This window comes from Acipenser ruthenus, chromosome 8 (genome assembly GCF_902713425.1).
Source record: "Acipenser ruthenus chromosome 8, fAciRut3.2 maternal haplotype, whole genome shotgun sequence".
NCBI classification, from domain to species: domain Eukaryota; kingdom Metazoa; phylum Chordata; class Actinopteri; order Acipenseriformes; family Acipenseridae; genus Acipenser; species Acipenser ruthenus.
This window is the reverse complement of record NC_081196.1, coordinates 40,914,633-40,938,957: the sequence shown is the minus strand read 5'-3', so window position 1 is coordinate 40,938,957 and position 24,325 is coordinate 40,914,633. Positions and strand designations below refer to the sequence as shown.

The 24,325-nt window shown below is 37.1% G+C and overlaps 1 protein-coding gene across 6 annotated transcripts in view; it reads right to left on the bottom strand.

The window, feature by feature from the left end:
* The window catches only part of LOC117406591 (FERM and PDZ domain-containing protein 4-like), a 155,847-nt gene that overhangs the window by 41,890 nt on the left and 89,632 nt on the right, over window positions 1-24,325 (bottom strand). For all 6 annotated transcript variants that reach the window (XM_059028988.1, XM_059028987.1, XM_059028983.1 and 3 more), the window contains exon 2: window positions 14,830-14,946. In XM_059028988.1, coding sequence (XP_058884971.1) covers window positions 14,830-14,946 — 117 coding nt within the window. The remainder of the gene's footprint in view (window positions 1-14,829; window positions 14,947-24,325) is intronic.

Sequence of the window (24,325 nt, the reverse complement as noted above, 5' to 3'; positions counted from 1 at the left end):
TGTGTGCTATATATATAAATATAGCACTCTTATCAACGTATGTCTATTTAATAATTTTGGGACTATAACCCCAATGGCGTAGTTGGCTACAAAGCACTGTGTATTATAACTTTCTCTAAGTGTTACATGCACATTGTGACATACTGTATGACATTTAAAAGAACTCTTCTACCAAGCTTACATCTACAGAAATGTAAAACCGAACCCACAGCTTGAATTGAGAAATGATAAAGGAATAAGTTATTCATATTGCTAAATGTAATTAGTGTTGTCACTTTTCTTTCCACACATTCAGTGTAGTGAAAAAGGAACCCACCAGAAGGTACAACTGTATTGCACAGTCTTCAATTGTATTTTAAAGTCCCATTGGGGTATATGTACAGGTAGCAACCAATGCAACATTCTTACTAAAGCATGTGGCATTGTGTGGAAGGAATATGACAAAAAAAGGAAAATGATTCAGAATGGCCTTATGCCTAGTTTTAATTTCTATGTGATAATGTGCTTGACAGCTTAGTTGTTGTACAGCACAGCAGTAAAGCACGACAGATGCCATGTTGGGTGCATACTATGGTGTGATTGCTTGCACCTCACAAGACTTCAGAATTAATGTATTACGAGAATTCATTCCTGATCCAGTGTTTTTCAATTCTGTTTTTTTTTTTTTTTTTTTTTTTTTTTTTAAATCTGTATTATGACCTTGTCCCAGCATTTCAAGAATAATCTGGCCAAAAAGAGAAAATTATTATACTGTTTTAAATGAACTATTGCTGACTCAGTTGTTTAACCTGTTATTTGATAAAGCCTACAACAAATTATTCTAAAACAATTATGGAGAAATCCAATTGCCATTCTCTGATTGTATCAGCCCACACTGCATATACTGAAGATAAATGATTTCATAGAATCGGCAAGTGTTTTAAATCACAGCCTGGAATCCTCAAAGTGCTTCGAAAATTGAACTGAGCTTTATATCCTGTTTCACATTTTTAAATGATTTAAGTTGAGCCTTAAGGTGTCTTTTAAAATATTTTCTTTCTTTATTTATTTATTTTAGTATGCTACTCTGCCCTTAAAACAATCATGCATAAAGTGTGCCTTGATGAACTGAAAATCCAACAGACATCCAGCACAAAACCTTTTATTAATGTTCCAAATGTGCCCCTGAAAGGATAACAACAAAATCATTCTTGAACACACGTCATTAATTGGTTGCAGTTCTTGTCTTCTATTTTGACCCTTACTCACCAACTGTCTTGTATGGTACAATATTTCCGAAAAAAATATATATATTAATAATATTTCTGATACATAACATGGCTAGTAGCTATATTTACACTGTGGCCCATGCTAAAAATAAGTTGTATTGCACGCAAGATTAACTGGAGCAAACATGTCCCGTTTTCAACACCCAGCCGACACCGATGCTCAAAATACTTTTACTAATCAACTAGAAAATGTAAACACATCCAAGAAAAACTAATTTCACATGGCATTGGTAAATCTTATCTGTTGGAGAGCACATAAATTCAGAAGAAACAGCAGTGTTCGAGCTTGACACACACCTTACAAACACAATTCTTTCTACAAAAAAAACAGATGGCAGTGAGTATAAACCTGGCATAATACGGTCTGTTCAAGCACCGACAACTTTGCTTTACCCAGAGACAACGGCATCACCAAGCAAACAAACCTCCAGCACCACAGCAGTAAGAGAACAGGATACAGCACCACCAACTGGATGGGAGACTAAAACCCCTTTCACATTAGCACTCCTACCCGAGTCCCGACCTGGGTTCTGGCTGTCCGGGTCACAATCCCGCATTGTGGGAAACCACGTACCCGGGTCGTACCCGGGTCAGCAGCGACCCACCTCAGGATGGGCATTCATATAGTGGATGAAGTAACAAACAGCCACACCTGCGTGAAGGTTTCACTTCCACAAGGAACATTTCTGTTTATTGAGAGACACCATATGCCAGATTTCAGCAGTGATGAAGAAACATTTGCTCTAATCAACATTTGGGATGATGATTCAATCCAGAGAAGCTTGGATGGAAGTGTCTGTAATAAGCACACCATCTTGAAAGCCTGAACAGATGAAAGGGTTTATCATTTATATAATTTTCCTGTGTAAAGATTTATTGGAATTCTTATAATGTTATAGTGTTTTATAAATTATTTGGTGTAGGTTGTACACTTTCAATACTACTACTAAAATTTATAATCTGATGACCTTGTCACTAATGGATAAACATTTGTTGCACTAAACAGTGTAAAATACATATCTTTCGGCTGTACGAAGAGCTGGAATCAGTTTTTTTTTTTTTTTTTTACTTTTTACTAAGAAATTAGCCTCAGTTGGCAAACATCAGCCCTAATTTATTTCTGCTTCTGCAAGTAAATGGATGCTTTGACGTTAAAAAACGAACTGCTTGTTTATCATTCTGGTCCTACAGCTCTACTGAATATTGGCATGTAGCCATATCTCATAACAACTAAGCCATTTGTATTCCCTTGAATCCAGATATTTACAGAAGGATGCAGTTGATTAAAAATGTCCAGAAAGTCACCATAAGTGAAAAACGTTATTATTATTATTATTTCCTTGTTATTTATATTTATTTTGTATCCTGTGTGTCTGACTCCGGTGCCTACATTTAATAATAATAATAATAATAATAATAATAATAATAATAATAATAATAATAATAATAATAATAATATATTTATTTATTTTGTATAGTGCATTTCATTAAAAGAAATCCCAAGCGCTTTACCATTTCACTGGTTAATTAAAGATGTGCAGCCTGAAGGTGCAGTCTATAATTTGCCATCTTAATCCTGATGCAAGTTCCGACTGCTTGTGAAAAGAAACAAATAATCTTTCATGGCTGTTCTGAAGAGCACAATGTGTTTGATCAAGCCCTCAAAGTAACTAAAGAGGCACTGAAATCATTGCAGACAGCTCTCCAGTGAAATTACTGATTCATCTCCCATGTTCTCATTTAAATGGGCACAGAAATGTCATATCAATATGAAACCTTTTCTGTTTCAAAACCGAAGCACTGCATGTCTTATTTTCCAAAACAAGCTTTTTAGAAATGAAACAAGATGTACTGTATAGCACAGTTTCAGTTTATTTTATAAACTAGAAGACTAGAAGACTTCCTTCTCTAACTCCCCTACCTCCAAAGCCCGCTCCTTCTCCACCCTCGCCCTGCAGTGGTGGAATGACCTTCCTACAGATGTCAGGACTGCCCAGTCCCTGACCACCTTCCGGCACCTCCTCAAGACTCAACTCTTTAGACAGCACCTGTAGAACTCCTCTTTTTTTTCCTTATGGACACTCTTCCTTAAATGTGCTTTACTTGCTCTTATCTGCCCCCTATTTTACTGCATTTAATCCTGTACTTCAGAGTACTGTAATCTGTCAAGTGTTATTTAATCTGTAGTATTTTGTATTTAATTATAGCCTGATGTAACTATCACTGACACTGTTATCTGCTCCGTTATTGAATCGTATTTTGTCATAGTTGTACTTTCTAGAACCAAAGTCATTGTATTTATCTTGCTCTTAATTGTATTATTACTTGTACTGTGATTCTTGAAATGTATTTTTGTTTACAACTGTAAGTCGCCCTGGATAAGGGTGTCTGCTAAGAAATAAATAATAATAATAATAACATAATATCTTTATTTTTATATAGCACCTTTCATAGTGGACCTCCATCACAAAGCGCTTTACAGAGGTAGGCTGTTAATTGTGCATTATATGCAGAATCATTTACAATAGGACACGGATTTAACATCTCATGTGCAGGATGGAGCACGAGGAGATTAAGTGATTTGCTCAGGGTCACACAGTGAGTCAGTCTGTGGCAGAGATGGGATTTGAACCAGTGACCTTCTGGTTACAAGCACTGGACCACACTGCCTCCTATACACATATACATAGGTTGGACACAAAATATATACACCTGCCACAGTTTTGTTTAAATTTTGACAAATTACATTTCCAGTGTAAAAGATTTTCAGTGATAATAACCATACGTTTCGTGTAAGGACAGAAGTGTGCTGTTTAATTAACAGTACACTACCCACCTGCTGTCGATGGCCACTCTCCCAATGCTGATTATTAAATGGCTCAGAATAATAGCATCATTCAAGCAATAGACTTGTTCTGGCATGGCGACCCTAAGTTAATGTTTAGCAGGTCAGGTGTATCAGTGCAATACCATACTAACACTCTTTCAGTGTAGTTGTAGTCACCTGTATCTCTTAGTACAGACTAACAAAGACTAGGTTTACAGCAACGTTCTTTTTCTAGATCTGTGATGTCATCATACCGTCATCGTATTACAGTTTGCTAGATTCTTGGAAATCTACTAATATACATAACAAATATAATAGTTATAGCATTTCTTTGAACAATGTATTGATTTGAAGTTAAGTACTGTACTGTATATCTTTTACCAAACACATTTTTTTATGAAGTTCATGTTACAGTGTAGTGATTCTCGCAATGCCGAGTAACCAAAAAACACAGCACATCTTAATTTTCGCAGTTTAAAAAAATAAACTTCATTCAATTAGTAGTAGTGGTAGCATGTTGGCATAACTTTAGCACATTAATCCCTTTTGGGCTAGGAGGGAATCTGAATAGAAACAATTAACAAATAATTACATTTGACCAAACTTGGAGATATAAAAAATAAGTAGAGATGACCAGTAGAATGCTCCAGTTACATCTGCTGTAAACCCAGGTGGCCACGATTAGGTAAGTAAAATTGGAACGTTTCTGTAATGTCATCTAACATCTTACAAAGTAGCAGGGTTCTGAAAAACACCGCTTTCTATGTCCCCAAGTGTAGCTACAACTGTTTAAATAACATACCTGTAATTTTTCTTTTCATGTTAACATCCTGACAACTTTTTGCACTTTAAAGCCTGTTTCAAAACTCTTTTCAAAATGTCCACTCTAGTGCACTGGAGTTTGAGATCTGTCCTCTAAATCAGTGGTTTTCAACACCGACCCACTGTGTCTGCTGGTTTTCATTCCAGCTGAGCTCTCAATTACATAACTAGACCCTTAATTGAAATGATAATTTGGTTAATTAGACCTTTTTAATTGTTTTCAGATTTCAAGTTAGCTGTAAAGTTTTATAAGTAACGAACTTTGCAACTGTTCTGCCTCTTCAGGATTCCATTCCTGGTCTGCCAATTGAAAATAGATTCCTGGTCTTGTGATTTAAAGTAAAAACTACCAATCACAGAGCACCGACTAGTATACAGTTACAGCAACTGTTTGATGCTACACGCAGAATATATAGTAGTATTATTTATTTCATAGCAGACGCCCTTACCCAGTTATAATTTTGGTGGTTATAGGTGCATATGTCCTCTGTTGTACCATGCTGCTGCTCCAGCCCAGGACACAAGTAAGAATGCACACCTTTTAAAATCCCAATTTAACCACTGCTGACATGACATTGCAAACCTGCCACATGGCAACCATTCCCTCTCAATTGCTCTAAAAGCATCAATGCGACTGCGGCTGAACTCAGTTTAACGCCATCTTGTTACATTTTAAGCTTTATGAATTGTGTATTTGTTTTATTTGATAGACATTTAACTAAATCACGAGCTATCTTTGTATGCCCAAATTACTGTTACTGTAAAAAACGATAGCGAAGCCCCAGCTTTCATATAATTGAGACAGCCAACACTGAAAAGCCATTGACATTCTAATGAGAAAGCACTGTATAAATGCAGTATGCAGTATGCAGTATTTTAGACAGTAACTTACTACAATGAAATACAATAAACTAGCAGCGCAGTATACCATGTAGATCACCTACAATACACTCTACACAGCACTACTGCAAACCTGAGCTAAATGTGGTAGATTTATAGTAAATACAGCATGTTTTGTTATTAATATATATGGTTTTAACACGCATTGTTATATATTACGATATGAACTCTGCAAGCTGCAAGCATAGTATTAAAATTCTACACAGGCAAACCTATAAATTAATAGATTTCTATGGGGGTGGTGGGGCGGGGGGGGTGGTGGAAAGGGTTCTACAGTATCTGTATTAAGTTTAGAAGGTCTTCTAATGTTAGACAGAGGGATTTGAAATATATTTTTAGCAAAATACAAGGGAGCCATTCATGAATAGCATTTTATTGTCCATACAATAGTTGCTGAATTGTCAAATTTATTGTGTATACCGTATTTGTAATTTACCATTTATTACTGCTATCAACTATGTTTTAAACACCATTTTTGTGCTTATTTAGTAGAAAAACAAATTAAAAAATATATATTGTAACAGCTAAACTAGTACTATAAAAGGCATGCTTTCATTTGTTCAGGAACTTACGCAGGAGCTTGTGTAATAAAATGGTTAGCATGCTTTGTAAATAGCACAAATCCTGGGCTTCAGGATAGTAATAATTCCAGATCCAGTTTTTCAAATCACTGCAAAGATATTATAGATCCCATCAGTTATTGAAAACAACCGAGGACACGACCTTGGTGTCCTCATAGCTAGCTACGACCATGCACACTGGCCTTGCGGAGTGCCCTGCTCACCAAAATGTATGTTTTAGAATACTTCTTGTCAGGCCAACTGAAGTCAATAGTGCACACTAAAAAAAAGGAAAAAACATTTCTGAATTACAGTTCCAAACTGGAACAGAAAGTAACTAATAAGATGCTTCAAAAAGTAAGTGACCAATTCAAGCTGGACAGTTGGTATACCATTGTCATTCCTGTTTTAATTTTTAATTAGAAAACTGGTTAAATCTCAAGAGCCCACCCACACTTGTATTTCAATCTGCTATAAAGTATTTTGCAATTTAGACTAATTACATTGATATTCCCGTATGTCTTGAGTATTAAGATTGTCACTTTACAGTTGTATTACTGACCAGGCCAGAGGTTGTAAAAAGTTTTCTGCCTCATGCAATACACCATTAATATTAGCTTGCGTTTCCTGTTGAGGTTCTCTATAGAGTTCGCAACTGCCACTATACTGCCCTCCCTTGCAAAAATACAACCAGAAATTGAGAGAAAAAACTTTGAATAAATAAATACCAACTAAAAAATCACGAAGCCCCAATCAATGTAATTCAATGTTTACTAAAATAAATGTCATAAGAACATCTCACAACAATTAGACCCTAATTATTAGGTACACATCCCTTCTTCATCCCTTAATTTCAATCCAGCAGCATCAGCAGGTCACACTGAGGCGAGTTTTTTTTTTTTTTTCAGACCTGTTGTCATGGTGAAATTAAACCCAAGAGCAGCTAAGTGCTTGGCTAATTTACTTTGCAAACAAAATCTGCTCATTTTAGAATAAGCAAGAAAATTACCTTGGACGGATGAGCGATTCTGTTACTCTGCTGAGTCACACAAATCCCAATCAGTCAGCAAGATTCTGCCTCAGTAATTTGGGACATGTACACTAGTATAGTATACATTTCCATGCAAGACTGAGTCCTGTGCTGTTCCTAGACTGAAAATAGACAGGGCTTTTTCTATCTGAAACAAAAACACATTGGAAATGTGAAAAAACGCCAAGTTACCAAAAGTGACCAGCCACTTAAAGTAGAGATATCAAAAACACAAGCCAAGTTTCAAGAAACCATTGGGGCAAGCTTGGCCAGCACCAAGCAAATAGGCACAACTGTAAAAGCGGTGGGGGCCAAGGTTGCCCCAATTGTTTCTACTATCTTGGCTTGTGTTTTTCATGCATTTGATCTGCTTTTATTGTGCCTGAAAAACACAGTATATATATATATATATATATATATATATATATATATATATAGAGAGAGAGAGAGAGAGAGAGAGAGAGAGAGAGAGGGTAGAAAATATAGATTCTATATAAAAGTCTACTTCCCAAAAGTGTGTCAATTATTGATACTTTATTCATTAAAACAAGGTAAAAACAGGTATGTTGCCGCGTTTCGACATGTTGTCTTCATCAGAGCGTATTGAAAGCAGGACTCATTAGATCTATTAAATGCACACGGTTCTCATTGTCATTTAACACCTTATCTGATTACTAGAAATAGTAATCTAGCCATCAATGCATTCAATTCACATTCCAGATACTTAATAATCTGCTATATATTGTAGCAGCAGCGTATCTGGTCCGCAGCAGGAAGAAATGGAGACGGCACAGGATACAGTTTAAAGCAGTGAAAACTGCTATTTTTATTGAACCGTTGGAAAGGCAAATGGACACTCTCTTATTAACTCAGATTTAACTCAGATAGACAGCTCCAGGACACACAGCTACATGAAAACCACAACACGACCCGAGCTGCACGCAGGCAGCGCCTAAATAGTGATCCCCCCCGAGTCCTACTGGTTCACACACACACGTGTACATTTACATACACACAGACCAATTGCTCAGACCCTTGGTCCCGCTCACACAGCTGGTTGGCGGAACCAAGCACAAATCACAGTGCAGCCAACACAGACCCCATCTACATACAGCTGCACTGTGTATGTGACACGCCAGGCAGCACGCCAACACTGCCTAGACACAAAACGTGCTTCTACTGACAACAGCACACTGACACCCCACCCCCAGCATCCAGTCCCAAGCAGTCCCAAATTGACCCGCCACTCAAATGCTTTGGGAAGCACTGACCTGGTCCCGGTGTGGCAGCCTGTGTGGTTGCCACGGTGGGGTACAGCAATGGACGGCTCCTGGAGACACATTTGAGGGCGACGCAGTGTGACGACCACTTCAGGGATGGGGCCGCATCACAGGGCTCCAGGGCAGCCATCAATCCCAGACCCCCATGCGAGTCCTGGATGGCAGTCCCTCCTGGGTCCGGGCTTCCTGGGACCGCTGCCCCCCTCCACACAGCGGGGCAGAGGCTAGCTAGCACAGCCCCAACAGCAACCTTGGAACCCGGCTTGGTGAGGGCTGGGTGCTGCAACCACGGCGTGGGGCATTCTGTCTAAGGCGGCGATGCTGGGCACTCTCTCTGGGGCTCTGGCATTTTCTTCTGGTATTCTGCCTGGCTGATCCCACCCTGATTAGAAATAATGAGTGCCCCTCCCAAGTGCTACATATGTTCAACAGCAATCTGCCACATACATTAAAGTGATTTTTTAATTTTTTTATTTAATAAATATAATAATTGATTCAGCATAATGCAATTGACATATTCATATTTGATCATGATTTCATATTATTTCATCAACAGTATACAATATAAACTATCAACATTATATATACATGTTAAAGTTATGTGTGAAAAAGTATGTATGTTCAATGAAAGTGTCATTCATAACTACATTTTTTTCACATTAAAAATGTGTATGTTACACATAAATAAAATACATTTAATTTTGCAATATAAACCCTGTGTGGGAATCGAACCCCCGACATGCTTCTAATGCAAGTAGCAGTGGAGGCACGGTAGCTTTCACGCTACTTAGTATGCAAATTTGCAAGTAGTATAGCAGTACAGTTTTTATAACAATTAACGAGATGAACAAGATTTTGTAAATAATGATTATGTATTATCCCGAATCTAATTTAGCAAACTATCATAATAAGCTTGATCTGTTAATTTAGTATATTGTAACGTGTTCATATTTAGGAAGTAGTTCTCGGGGTAGGGCTGCCATTTTTTCCACAGACCAAACCCGGACATATTTCTAAGTCAGCCTTGGTCTATCAAAACTGCAGTATACTGTAATACAGTTTAACACAATTAAACAGGTTGGTGATTCCCAGTCCTTACAAAAAATATGTCTTTACCGTTAACAGAATGCATTATACTACATGTATTATTTTACTGAACTAATATGAAATCACGGAGACATCATTTATAACATATTTAAAAGTACAATAATTGCAAACAGCATCCATCTACCTGTAATTTTATGCAACTTGAAAACTGAACAGAAGTCTCCTTGGCTTATCTTAACTGTTTAGCTGTCACTTGCTGAAGCTGATTTTACAGGAAATATAGAGATTCTAGTTATTGACGCTTTTTTTTTATTTTTTATCCCCATACAAAGTTATGATACTCTTATACCAAATATGGTATGTACATTGTTTTAATTCTATTTAACGAAAGTTGTTCCACGTTTATATACAAGCATAGAAATACTGTATATAATTCATATTAGTACTGTATTTTATAACAAACTTTTGAAAATTTATTTTTTCTTAATAACATGTACCAGTAAGTATGTTTTCTTAAAAGTAAAAAAATAATCTTGGTCATATCACATCAAAGTGTGCTCGCTCACCGGTGGTGCACAGTATGGGTCACAAATTCCAAGTATCTGGCACATCATAAATTATATCTTTCTAATTCCTGTGACGGAAGGTATAAGAGAAATACTGCTGGAGTCACGTGACTGCACCTTGGATTGTTTACATCATGTGGATATGTTCATTGTCTTCAGCATTATTCATATACTGGGGACAAAACAGAATGTACAGATCAGTACTAAACAGTATATTTTTAAAATAAGATAGTGGAAATCGTTTAAGCAACTAATGTATGTCAAAGAAAAGGAGACGGTGTTGAATTCTCAAATGCTCTGCAACCCCCTGTAAACAACAACACATATTCTCCCCATTCACTAATGACCCGTCTTCCCCTTACAATACGTGTAACATAGACAGACGAGACAAACTGAACAGACAACAAGTCCTGCAACAAAGCAATTGTCCGGATAGTGAAAAAAAAGTCATTAAACTCGGATGTCCTGTAATATACATACTGTATGTGTGTATAAAAGTGCCTGGGGTCTGCAAAAATACGTCGGAAGAAGAAGATGGACATTTTTACCTTCCTTTGGCAACTTATTTCTTTTACTGTAACACAGGTATTTACTTTTTTTTTTCTACATTTCACGTAAGAGTGTTGGGAACTACAAATTAAATGTGGAATGGTGCTTTTGGCTGATTTACTTTTGCTGCGCTGATACCCCGAAAACATGTAAACTATCTGTGCTGTATAGATAGTCACTGGCAGTTCTCGCGCTTCTCTGTAACTTGTCGCGAGGAACTACAGTTCCTCTCGATCTGCTATATGCACTGATTACACATTATTATTATTATTATTATTATTATTATTATTATTATTATTATTATTATTATAATAATTATTTAGTAATCGGCAATTATTTTGTGTTATTTTCTCCCAATTTAGAATATCCAATTATTATTTAAGCTCGTCTCACCGCTACCACCCCTGCGCTGTCTCGGGTGTGGCTAAGACGAACACACGCTGTCCTCTGAAGCGTGTGCCGTCAGCCGACCGCTTCTTTTCACACTACAGACTCACCAGGCAGCCACAGCGTCGGAGGACAACGCAGCTCCGGGCAGTTTACAGGCAAGCCTGCAGGCGCCCGGCCAGACTACAGGGGTTGCTGGTGCACGGTGAGCCAAGGACACCCTGGCTGACCTAAACCTTCCCTCCCCCGACGGGGCTCGTACAAGTGTGCGCTGCCCCCTGGGAACTCCCGTCCAAGGTCGGCAACAGAATAGCCTGGACTCGAACCAGCGATTTCCAGGCTATAGGGCGCATCCTGCACTCCACGCAGAGTGCCTTTACTGGATGCGCCACTCGGGAGCCCCTTACACATTATGTTTTACCTCTTACTGCCTGTTAAGCAATACACCATTGAAAAATAAAAAGGTCATGTTAAACATATTATATCTAGCAAGACTACACCTGCACGGTAATGTTGCAATTCATCAGGGGTAGGCCGTGTATTTACCACGTTTTTTGTTTTTCTTTATTATACTTGTCTGTGATCAACTGTCACTTGCCTGTGCTTTACCAATTACTCCCTACACTTTGTTATGCTTTTACCATGGTGTATAATTAGGGCTTCTGATTTTCGGTTTTAACCGATAAAACCCGATAAAGCACCCCCGATACAAAAAAATGAAAATCGGTGGATAGCCAATAAACACCGGAAAACACCGGAAAAACTGTGGAAATTGTTAATCAGTTCACGTTGACTTTACCCTATTCACATTAAAAAATAAAACCTACTACAAAAAATAATAATAAATACATTTCCCAGTGCTGCTGGGCAATGTCCCGCCTTCCTGACTTGCATCTATCATTGATTTGTTCTCAATACTTTAAACCCGCCCCAACTACTGAATAACAGCACATTCCTACATTTCTATTGGAGACTCTGCTTGCGAGATTTAAAACGAGATTAGAATCAGGATGGAGGCTTGTTAGCGGGATTTCAAGCTGTATTACAGTTAAGATACAGAGAATTTTAAACAGAATTGTGGTGAAATGTACAAAAATGCCTACACACAAAAACCCCAGAAGAATGTACCCGTGACCGTAGGGATTTTGTTGTGGAAGACAGCAACATAAGTGTGCAAGTACTGTTGAGTTACTACTATACATATTTTCACAGAAAAAAGTAACCGAACACACTAATTTCATACAGTATATCAAAAACTAAAGCCCCGAAAAAAATGATTTACATAAAACTCAAAAATAGCTAAAAATAAGCACCGAATAATAAAACCCGAAAAACAGAAGCCCTAATGTACCACAGTCAACTTGTACAATGTAAAAGGTTTGTCAACAGCATAAGGGAGTGTCCAGTTGTCAATGTGTACTAACTACAGTGTGATTTAGTTTCATGATCTAGACACCTTCCTATTACAAAGAGGGCTGAGATCCCCAGAACTCTTTTCAAATAAGTCCCTGGGCCATCATAAGGCTGAAATGACCACTGACCTGGACTGCTATATAAAAGCTTCTTTCTATTAATAAACAAAAACAACCATAAAACAGTCACTAGGATGGGGGGCCACCATGGCAAGCCAGGACATCACTGACTCAACATGACATGTCTGCAAGCTGTACATGATACATCTTCCAATTCCTTTTGGGAAGGTAGGTTGGAAATCTGCAACAGAAGTCAATTCTCCAGAATAGTCTGCAGAGTGATCCATTGCCTTTCAGACTGACCCTCATGAAACATCAGCAATTTGCACATTCTTGGTTAGAGAAGCACCTGCCAACCTAGCTCATACTAGCTCAGCTCTGTTTCCGAGTGATATGCATTTCATGCCAGGGATTAATTTGCATTATAAATGAATCAGTCATGAGGATATCCTATTTACACAAACGCATCACTACATGTTGTAGGTGATTCTATTTACGCAACTCCTGTATGAGTTACTCAGGCACCTGGAAACAGCAGCAGTCACTACAAAACAAGACGCTGGCACAATGAAGACTTATTTAAACAAGGTATTTCCTAAAGGTGCAGGATCTGTGTTACTGCTAACTCGTCCAAAATGGCAGACCTGTATAGAGGTCTTAGTAAGAAAACTCACTTGTATAGTACTAGTATAGAGAAGATTACTTAACTGAAAATTGCAGACAACTATTAAAGCACCAGCACAGGTCAATAATGCTGGTGTGGACTCTTGACCAGAGGGTCGTGGGTTCAATCCCAGATGGGGGACACTGCTGATGTACCCTTGAGCAAGGTACTTTACCTAGATTCCTCCAGTAAAAACCCAACTGCATAAATGGGTAATTGTATGTAAAAATAATGTAATTGTATGTAAAAATAACATGATATCTTGTAACAATTGTAAGTTGCCCTGGATGAGGGTGTCTGCTAAGAAATAAATAATAATATGTGCACAACATCTCTTGCAAAGATGCTCCAGAAGCTTTAATTGCATAAGGCCAATTGCTTCACTCACATTTTATTAAGAAAATGAAGGTGCTTCTTTCAGAAACTCATAATATTTTATATTAAAACAAAAATATGTAAAGCATTTATTCTGGTCTGAAAGGAGGGTCAACCTGGTTGTTTATTGCTAATTTAACAGTGGATGGGCAGTTTGTCAACTGTTTTGTTGGCCTAAAAACCTGTTAGGGCGGGATAATCTAAGATGTCCATTTTGGTCGGGTCTATTCCTGTTTAAACATATAATCTTGGCAGGGTGCTGGGCTGCCAAGTAGTGATCCAAAAATAGTTCTGCAGTAATAATTAAGATACATTGTGTACATATCTGCAGATTATATCACAGATGTAGCCTTCAAGGCAATGTCATACAATCTTTAACAAAAAAAAATTAAAACAAAAACAACTATCAAAATACCCAAATCAAATGGCCTTCATGATATATGCTGCATATATACACACAGTTATATGGTACATATTACTTTAACATTTTTTTTTAAATAACAGTATACAGTTTATTCTAGTTTGTATTTTTTGTAGTAGTTGTAGCTCCTGCATTCCTGCTAAAAATTATTTTTAGAACTAGAAAATAGAAACTTTGCAGAACTTAAAAACTACACAAAAAACAAACAGTACAACAGCATCAGTCAAAAAACCAACAGGGACCAACAAAGAGTACTACAACACAATGCAGCATCAACAGGATTGTATCTACTGTACCTGGCACTCTGTGAAACATCCAGTGCACTACAGTCTCAGTTGGCATTCCTACAGTAATACAGCACCTCACATCTTGTTTGGATTTCATTTATATCAAGGCAGTCACATGTTTTAAAACAGTTACGGCTAATATACAGGATCTTCCTCCACAGCTTTCTATAAAATACATAGCAGTGTTGAAGCTGACACAAATGTAACGCATTTTCTTTTTTTCCCCCCTTGCTCTCCTCACCAGTCAATGCAACACATCAGTATGCTACATACACAACAGCCGGAGCACAAGTGGTAGGCAGTGACGTGTGAGGAATAATTACATACTGCAGTAGCTTCTTAACATCTGTAGCTGCTGCTTCTCTCCCACTTACTTGATGTAGCAGTCTCTGCCTTCTCTATTTGTCGCCATCTCCCATCCATAGGGTGGCCCCTGTGAAGAGCTCCGGGTCCCGGATGGTGGGGGCCAACCTGCAGATTTGCTCCTGTGGCTGCAACATAAAAAAAAGAAACACCCACTTAGAAAAAAACATCATAGGTTGAATTGCTCTTAGTATAATGGAATAAAATAAAAGGTGCAACCACCACTTGAAAAATGCATCCAATTAAAAATTACTGACCTTTTAATAATTCTTAATAGTGCTGATATACTGTACACCACAGTCAAAACATGTTGAGCACATTTATATTGCAAGACCATGGTCACTGTACCATAAGCCACCATAATCACCATAATCACAGTAATAGTGAACAACGTTTTATGACCCAAGTTAGCCTGCTTTCCAATTGTACCTACAGTACTAGCATAGATATAACCATAACATTTCAAATCGAGGTCTCCATCCGTAAGCATTTCCATATGGTTCTACCAAAGATACAAAGCAGTACATCATTTGACTATTTACATGTCAGTATCATACCTTTTATTTAAATCCTCTTTTACCTACAGTATGGTATTTTTTGTAAATGCAACATGCAATTAGCACTGTAGAACGATGTATCGTGCTCAACACAGACAGTCTTTATTTCCCGGTTGCAATAACTGTCTGGAACCTTAGTCATGCTGCTTTTAGAATAGGATACATCTTTTATTCTGCCTTTGTATGGATATCTAACTGCTCTCAAAACTTTTATACTACACGCAGAGAAATCCTGGGAGGGTACAGAAAGCATCCTTAACTTAATACCCACGTTTCCAATGAGGATCAAAACCAACATGCTGTCTGCTGTGTTAAAAGAGCCTAGCTCCATTTGCGGTGGAAGGCAGACATGTCTTTATATTTCTCAGTTAAGTGAGCTGCCACAGTGACATTTCATGATATGCCTACTTTATTTTCTATCAGTTTCAAATAAAGTGGCCCCGCTATGTATGCCATGATAGAAAAAGCACAGCATGGCATGAAATGGCCAACCTAGTACAACAACCTGTAGCCATGCCAATTTGGATTCAGCTCTCATCAGCTCTCTCCAAAGCCATGCTGAGCTGGGTCTGGTCAGTGTTCAGGTGGGTAATCTCCAGGGAATAGCAGGTGTTACAGGCTGTGGTGTTGGTATCTAGTTGGGGATAGTCTTACTTTACAGCCAGACATTAGACATTAAAAGTAGGTCTGTTTTGCAGTTATTAAAGCTCCCATGGCTCTGCCCATCAATCTATCCCATGGATCTATCAAACAATTTAGGCTGGTGTGTCTTCAATTTCAATTTGCCTTGCTTTTTTAATTGTATATCATGTTTCAATGATCAAAACAGCTCTATGTAAATGTATTTAAGGAAATTAAAGGCTTGCCTTGTTTTTTGTATGTTCTGTATAAGATTATAAATGCATTCAAGTTATCAATTCATTTAAATTCATCAAAGAACAATACTTTTCAGCAAAGTTTCAGATTCTACTTACTTTTTCATAATCAAACTGCCATCTAGATCTGATGCATTTTATACATTGGCAATGTTTAAGGTCTCATCAACATTTTTTATGATGGATGCTAATTGTATGTTGTCTTTCTTGGTTCTTGGTCAGGTTACATAGTAAATGATAGATTAATAGATTTAAATCACTAGTCTACGTATTCATATTTAAACAACAGGGAGCAAACATGACTTTGTACTGTACTCACAATAAATATATACCAAAAGAAGCTTTATATATTTTACCCTTGCCAGAAAATGTGCCACTTTTGCTAAAAACAGTCATATTGTGTAATAAATAAATAAATAAATAAACAGCTTCTAATCTTTAATTAAGAAACAGCATTTTTACTTTCTCTTGAAATGGATTTTCTTATGTCATTCAGCTATAACTTTTCTGCAGGGGATTATAGTCTAATCTTCTAAGAATTAATCCATACAAAAAACATAATATCCTACCGAATGCCCCAAAAGAAAATAAAAATAATGCATGAATTCCTTTAGAATCTTTCTACTAGATAACCATTGTTTTTTTTTTTTTTTTTTTTTTTTTTTTTTTTTAATTGCATTTATCTTATGATTTGCATATGCAAACTAGACTGGTGCATTTTATTCCCCTGGATGATTGAGTAACACGCTGTGTGTACATGTACACTGTTGCTGATTTGAGCCACACATAGATACACACACACACAATTCAGCCAGGTTGTTGTTTAAAACAATCAATTACACAAACTTTAAAATTGAGAGAATTGCCATAACAGTTTTCTGTTCTTTTGGAGAGAGTTATAGGTTAATCGGGTTAATTGCCTCAGATAAATCAAAAGTATCATCATCTGAAATTGTGAGCCATTAAAGTGTGGATGAATGTTATGCTTTTTTTTTAACAAGATTTATATGTTCATCATGTAATTAAATAACATCAGATTTAAATAAAAAGAACAGTCTTGCTAAGTGTTAATTATATGTTAATCGGATAATGAAGTCTCCCCTGAGACAACGTATAAACATTTACGTATTTTGCAACAAAGAAACAGGTATATTCCATCTTGGCGTTAGCAGCCGTATCCTTAACGCCTTCAGTCACAAGTTTTTAACTTAAAACTGTTTATGTGAACTTTATGGGTTGTGAGAAGTTGCAGTGACAATACTATGTACATTATAAAGTACAGAATGCAGTAGATAGGAAACTTAACATGGTACAAATCAGCAATGTCTTTCATCACAAAAGTGTCAAAATGACATTTGGTCTTCAATATCTGTGCCATATATCTACAGTAGCAAAATAAATCCACCATGCACATGTCAAATCTGCATAGTTTGAGTGTTTATAAACATTCTCATAGGTTAAACATTAAAATTTAATAAAATACAATTTTTCTTTTGCATTAGATGACTGCCTTTTTGCTTGTTTTGACATGCTTTTTTCTTCCTAGTGTTTGTCAGAAACAATATTGTGACTTTTTAACTAATCTACTATACACCCACATAACACATACAAACCCTTTTTAGAGCCCTATTCAATTATTGGATACATTACCATTCAGGATGGCTAAGATTATAGATGCAAGCCCAGTGTTGAAGATACACTGTACCCTAATATATACTAAGAAATACTGTATACACACTGTCAAATTAAGATGTATTAATATGATTAGCATCCTGATAGTTTAATATAAGCCTTTCTCTCAATACTTCTTTCATAACATCAATTTTTGAGTTTGCAAACTTGAACCACCAAAACACAAATTGTGTTGATGTATGATTTTTGACACGTTGCTGATAAGACAATTTTTAATTGGTTTCAGAGGGTTATTATTTTATTTCTCAACAGCAACTCTTAAAAGTAACAGTCTTTAACAGGGATGAAATCTGCCTTAAAAACAGTCTTTATATTTCATCACCTAAACTACAGATTTGTAAATCCAATATTCAGTAAGACCTGTTATTGCACTAATTTAAGCATCAAAATATTGGCAAGTTTGTTTTGAGTTAACTGTACAATACTGTTGATTCTATATCAGAATAACATCAATATCTGTGCATTGTATTGTATAGCTGTTCAGGGTATTATTTAGCATTAAATGCCATGCGATGCGCTAATTCATCACAATAGTTTTGTATTTATCTACATTTATTTTGTAGTAAGGTCACAAATCCCACAATTTAAGTGTAATCTAGATAATTCATGAGTACTTTTAAAATGATCATTAAGATGTAATACAACCAATAATAATAATTAAAAAAAACAAACTGTTGTACCCTAACAACATTTACGAATGCTACATAGATATGTAAAATTATCCAAACCCCCCAAACTAAAAATACATGTTTTAACATATTTTATATTGAGAAACAAAACCCATTTGTGACACAAATAAATGCAAAACTGTTTGTTGAGACATATATTCTGTTAAGGTGACAGCAAGTTAGTGGGCAGTTGCTGTTAAGAGCACTCCAATAAAAGCTCAATCTTCATGCCACACTTTGTATGATGGTGAGTCTACAACCAGGAGTGCAGTCTGAGTCATTCTCTGTAAAAATATATGTATACTATACTGTGTAGGAGGTTGTGTGGTCCAGTGGTTAAAGAAAAGGGCTTGTAACCAGGAGGTCCCCAGTTCAAATCCCACCTCAGCCACTGACTCATTGTGTGACCCTGAGCAAGTCACTTAATCTCCTTGTGCTCTGTCTTTCGGGTGAGATGTAATTGTAAGTGACTCTAAAACTAAAGTCTTCCCTTCTGGACAATATAGCACTCTGCCTTTAATGCACTTTAACTTGCACTTATCTGCTCCATATTTTACTGTATTTAATCCTGCACTTAACCCAATCTGTAGTATTTTGTATTTCACCTGCACTTGAATCTAACCCTGATGTAACTATCAACACTGTTACCTGCTCTTGAACTGACCCAATATCAAATTGTACTGTGTTTTGTATTTGCTCTTATTAGGACTGAAGTCATTGTATTTTGCTCTTAATTTTACTGTAATTCTTGATATGTCTTTTTTGTATACAACTGTAAGTCACCCTGGTGTGGGAAATAATGAACATCCGTGCTCTACGATGATGGATACCTGCAGTAACTTACTAATTATATGGGATGTAAGTAGGTTAATAATGATGTTCTTGGGCAGCAGTGTGGAGTAGTGGTTAGGGCTCTGGACTCTTGACCGGAGGGTTGTGGGTTCAATCCCTAGTGGGGGACAGTGCTGCTGTACCCTTGAGCAAGGTACTTTACCTAGATTGCTTCAGTAAAAACCCAACTGTATAAATGGGTAATTGTATGTAAAAATAATGTGATATCTTGTAACAATTGTAAGTCGCCCTGGGTAAGGGCGTCTGCTAAGAAATAAATAATAATGTTCTTACATTTTAAACTGCATAATAAGGTAATAATTTACCTCTTTATGATTGTATTCATATTGTACTTATTGCAATTACTCAAACATTGGTAAAGGTTTTCCAGCATTTTTCTATAATCATTTGTAAGTGTTCTGAAAACAACCAAAGAAATACCATATAAGAGGAGAGCACAAAGAATGGATCATTTGATCTTCAGAGTCAATTGCTGTACAGCAAGCATTCCCTCTTTGGTATTCTGCAGTATACACTCTGTTTCCATAGCCAAGCTGACTGTCACTTCATACATGACAAGAGATGTAGCGGGATCTGTCATTTTATGAAAATACATTTAATTTTTAATCGCCTCTTCATTCGTCACTTTTCACTCCAGTTTTGTCATTGTTGTCCATTGGCGGCTGTCCGGAGTACATTTCTGTCAGTCTTACCTTACCTGGCATGCTTTGAAGATGAAGCTGTCTACTTAAAGGAGAAGGAGCCCTGCAGTCAAGTCAGCACCAGACTGAGACAGACACTTGTTTATTATCTATTGCACTGTGCCTTTTGATTAGTAAGCAACACTGCGATTAGTGTTTGAGCCCTCAATAATTCAATGTCTGGATCATGGTTATTTGTTGGGGTATGTGTGTGTATGTTAGGGCTTATAGATGTGCCCGCTAGTCCTGCATCTCAAGAGGAGAATACAGCCCCCGCCTGTGAAAGAGGAACTGATCTGATCAGCCAGGTCAGCAGGTTGGGCAGCTGGAGAATGAAGTTGCAACAGGGATTGATTCGGAAACAGTGAGGTGAGTTTCTTTGAGGTTTAAATAACTTAAGGTGGAGGAATTGATAGGATAAGCAAGCTCCCATAATCTATTCCTGCTTTATGATCTGCGCTATTTCCCTGTTCTGTGGTTTTACATTTTAGACGTAGTAGGGCACATACTGGACATACCACTATGTATAAGAAGTTTTTATTTTAAAACATACTGTGTATATAAATAAAAGCAGCAAAAAGTTGTAGAAAAAAGTATATATATATATATATATATATATATATATATATATATATATATATATATATATATATAGATAGATAGATAGATAGATAGATAGATTAGATTAGATAGATAGATAGATAGATAGATAGATAGATAGATAGATAGATAGATAGATAGATAGATAGATAGATAGATAGATATTAGGGATGGGCAGGCACCAATACCGATATTTTTATATATTGATAATCATTTCCAGATCACGATATCGTGGGATTAAAAAAAACAAAATCACGTACACTCGTAGAGACATCATTTTTATTGCTAATACTGCTAAAAATACAAATGCAGTATAATCAAATTTATTTTATATTAAGATACAACAAACCCTATACACACCAATCATTGTAAGTCTCATAGGTAAACATCACATACTAAAGCATTATTTAACCATTTTATTCCATTGATTGGCGTTTAGGTACCAAACGCTATTTCCATGTTGCATTAAGCACTATTGGCTACGCGCATGTGTCAGTGGTTCATTGCATTTTGTCTGTGTGATAACGCGCATGTGTCAGTGGTTCATTGCATTTTGTCTGTGTGATAACGCGCATGTGTCAGTGGTTCATTGCATTTTGTCTGTGTGATTACGCGCATGTGTCAGTGGTTCATTGCATTTTGTCTGTGTGATTACGCGCATGTGTCAGTGGTTCATTGCATTGTGTCTGTGTGATTACGCGCATGTGTCAGTGGTTCATTGCATTTTGTCTGTGTGATTACGCGCATGTGTCAGTGGTTCATTGCATTTTGTCTGTGTGATTACGCGCATGTGTCAGTGGTTCATTGCATTTTGTCTGTGTGATTACGCGCATGTGTCAGTGGTTCATTGCATTTTGTCTGTGTGATAACGCGCATGTGTCAGTGGTTCATTGCATTTTGTCTGTGTGATAACGCACATGTGTCAGTGGTTCATTGCATTTTGTCTGTGTGATTACGCGCATGTGTCAGTGGTTCATTGCATTTTGTCTGTGTGATTACGCGCATGTGTCAGTGGTTCATTGCATTTTGTCTGTGTGATTACGCGCATGTGTCAGTGGTTCATTGCATTTTGTCTGTGTTTTAATGCGCATGTGTCAGTGGTTCATTGCATTTTGTCTGTGATTACGCGCATGTGTCAGTGGTTCATTGCATTTTGTCTGTGTGATTACGCGCATGTGTCAGTGGTTCATTGCATTTTGTCTGTGTGATTACGCGCATGTGTCAGTGGTTCATTGCATTTTGTCTGTGTGATTACGCGCATGTGTCAGTGGTTCATTGCATTTTGTCTGTGTGATTACGCGCATGTGTCAGTGGTTCATTGCATTTTGTCTGTGTGATTACGCGCATGTGTCAGTGGTTCATTGCATTTTGTCTGTGTGATTACGCGCATGTGTCAGTGGTTCATTGCATTTTGTCTGTGTGATTACGCGCATGTGTCAGTGGTTCATTGCATTTTGTCTGTGTGATTACGCGCATGTGTCAGTGGTTCATTGCATTTTGTCTGTGTGATTACGCGCATGTGTCAGTGGTTCATTGCATTTTGTCTGTGTGATTACGCGCATGTGTCAGTGGTTCATTGCATTTTGTCTGTGTGATTACGCGCATGTGTCAGTGGTTCATTGCATTTTGTCTGTGTTTTAATGCGAATGTGTCATTGGTTCATTGCATTTTGTCTGTGTGATTACGCGCATGTGTCAGTGGTTCATTGCATTTTGTCTGTGTTTTAATGCGCATGTGTCAGTGGTTCATTGCATTTTGTCTGTGTTTTAATGCGCATGTGTCAGTGGTTCATTGCATTTTGTCTGTGTTTTAATGCGCATGTGTCAGTGGTTCATTGCATTTTGTCTGTGTTTTAATGCGCATGTGTCAGTGGTTCATTGCATTTTGTCTGTGTGATTACGCGCATGTGTCAGTGGTTCATTGCATTTTGTCTGTGTGATTACGCGCATCTTGGCTGACTCTCATCCAATCATGCAGACATTTTATCTCTAGTTTCTAACTCCTGGTAGCTTTTGTGTTTAAAATGATGATGTCATTTTGAGAATGAAGGACAGTGAAACACTGAAATAACATTAAAAACTGGGACTGTTGTTGTTTATAAAGACTAATGTAGTACATGTTTCATAATGTGCAGGATAACACGTTATTTAGTTTTAAGCAAACAATAGGGCAGCAGTGTGGAGTAGTGGTTAGGGCTCTGGACTCTTGACCGGAGGGTCGGGGGTTCAATCCCCGGTGGGGACACTGCTGCTGTACCCTTAAGCAAGGCACTTTACCTAGATTGCTCCAGTAAAAACCTAACTGTATAAATGGGTAATTGTATGTAAAAATAATGTGATATCTTGTAACCATTGTAAGTCGCCCTGGATAAGGGCGTCTGCTAAGAAATAAATAAATAAATCATCATGTGTCAGTGGTTCATTGCATTTTGTCCGTGTGATTACTTACGTTATTAATGTATTTTTAAAATCTCAACTTTCATGATTATAAATGAGATGTACTTTTAAAACAGCAAAACAGATCTCAAAATAATGCAAAATATGTCATGACACTGTATACTTAATACTTTAGAGGTGACGTGAGTCAGCATTTACATGGAGCAACTGAAGATTCAGTTACTTCCAGATTGTCTTGAAAGTCTGTGCACAGTGAAGTATAGAAATATTTCAGTTTTGAGATGGCTGATGAAGGCATGGTACAGTAAAACAATATAACAAGACCTTGTTTTACTCCATGGATATTGTGAAGCAAAGCACCAATAAGTTAAAGTAAGTTATTGCTTTTCATATGGAAATATCTGTTATACACACACCTGCGTTATGTGCTGTAACATAACGCAGGTACCTCAGGAAATCTTACCCATCAATGTTACATAAATTGCATAAAATATGTGTTTAGGAAACAGGCAGTGATACATAATGTTGTTACAGATTCTGACCCCAGCGGTTAAGGCTCTATAAAATAAGTACACCAGGTACACAAGACTGCAATCATTAAACAGTTCCCCTGCAACACTGTCCCTAGTAGATGTAAGAAATACTGTACCACTTTTCCTCTATGTGGCATTTCTTCCTCTATGTGCTATTTCTTACTCTTAGAGTAAATGTGGCATCATGCAAGGCATGCTGAAGGCTTCAGCTGTGAGGATGATCATCTGGAGTCACAGACACCACGTTTGTATTTTAGATAACAGCAGCAGCGGTTTCAGATGAATGGAAGAAATACATCACTGTGACAGACACAAGACCAAACTCTTGTTAAAAAAGAAAACAGCATTGATTTACTGTGGGTTGTCCTAGTAAAGTTTCAGGATGCCTTACATACATAAATCATTTTTTTACCTGACGTAGTGCATGTTATGGTTGTTTAAAGACTGCAGTATAGTTTAAAGATGTCAGTATAGTTTTATAATAATAATAATAATTATTATTATTACAGGTAATGTAATACTAGTTTTGAAATCTAACTTGGCTTTGTTGCAAACATAAATATATTTATCTTGGCTGACTCTCATCCAATCATGCAGACATTTTATCTCTAGTTTCTAACTCCTGGTAGCTTTTGTGTTTAAAATGATGATGTC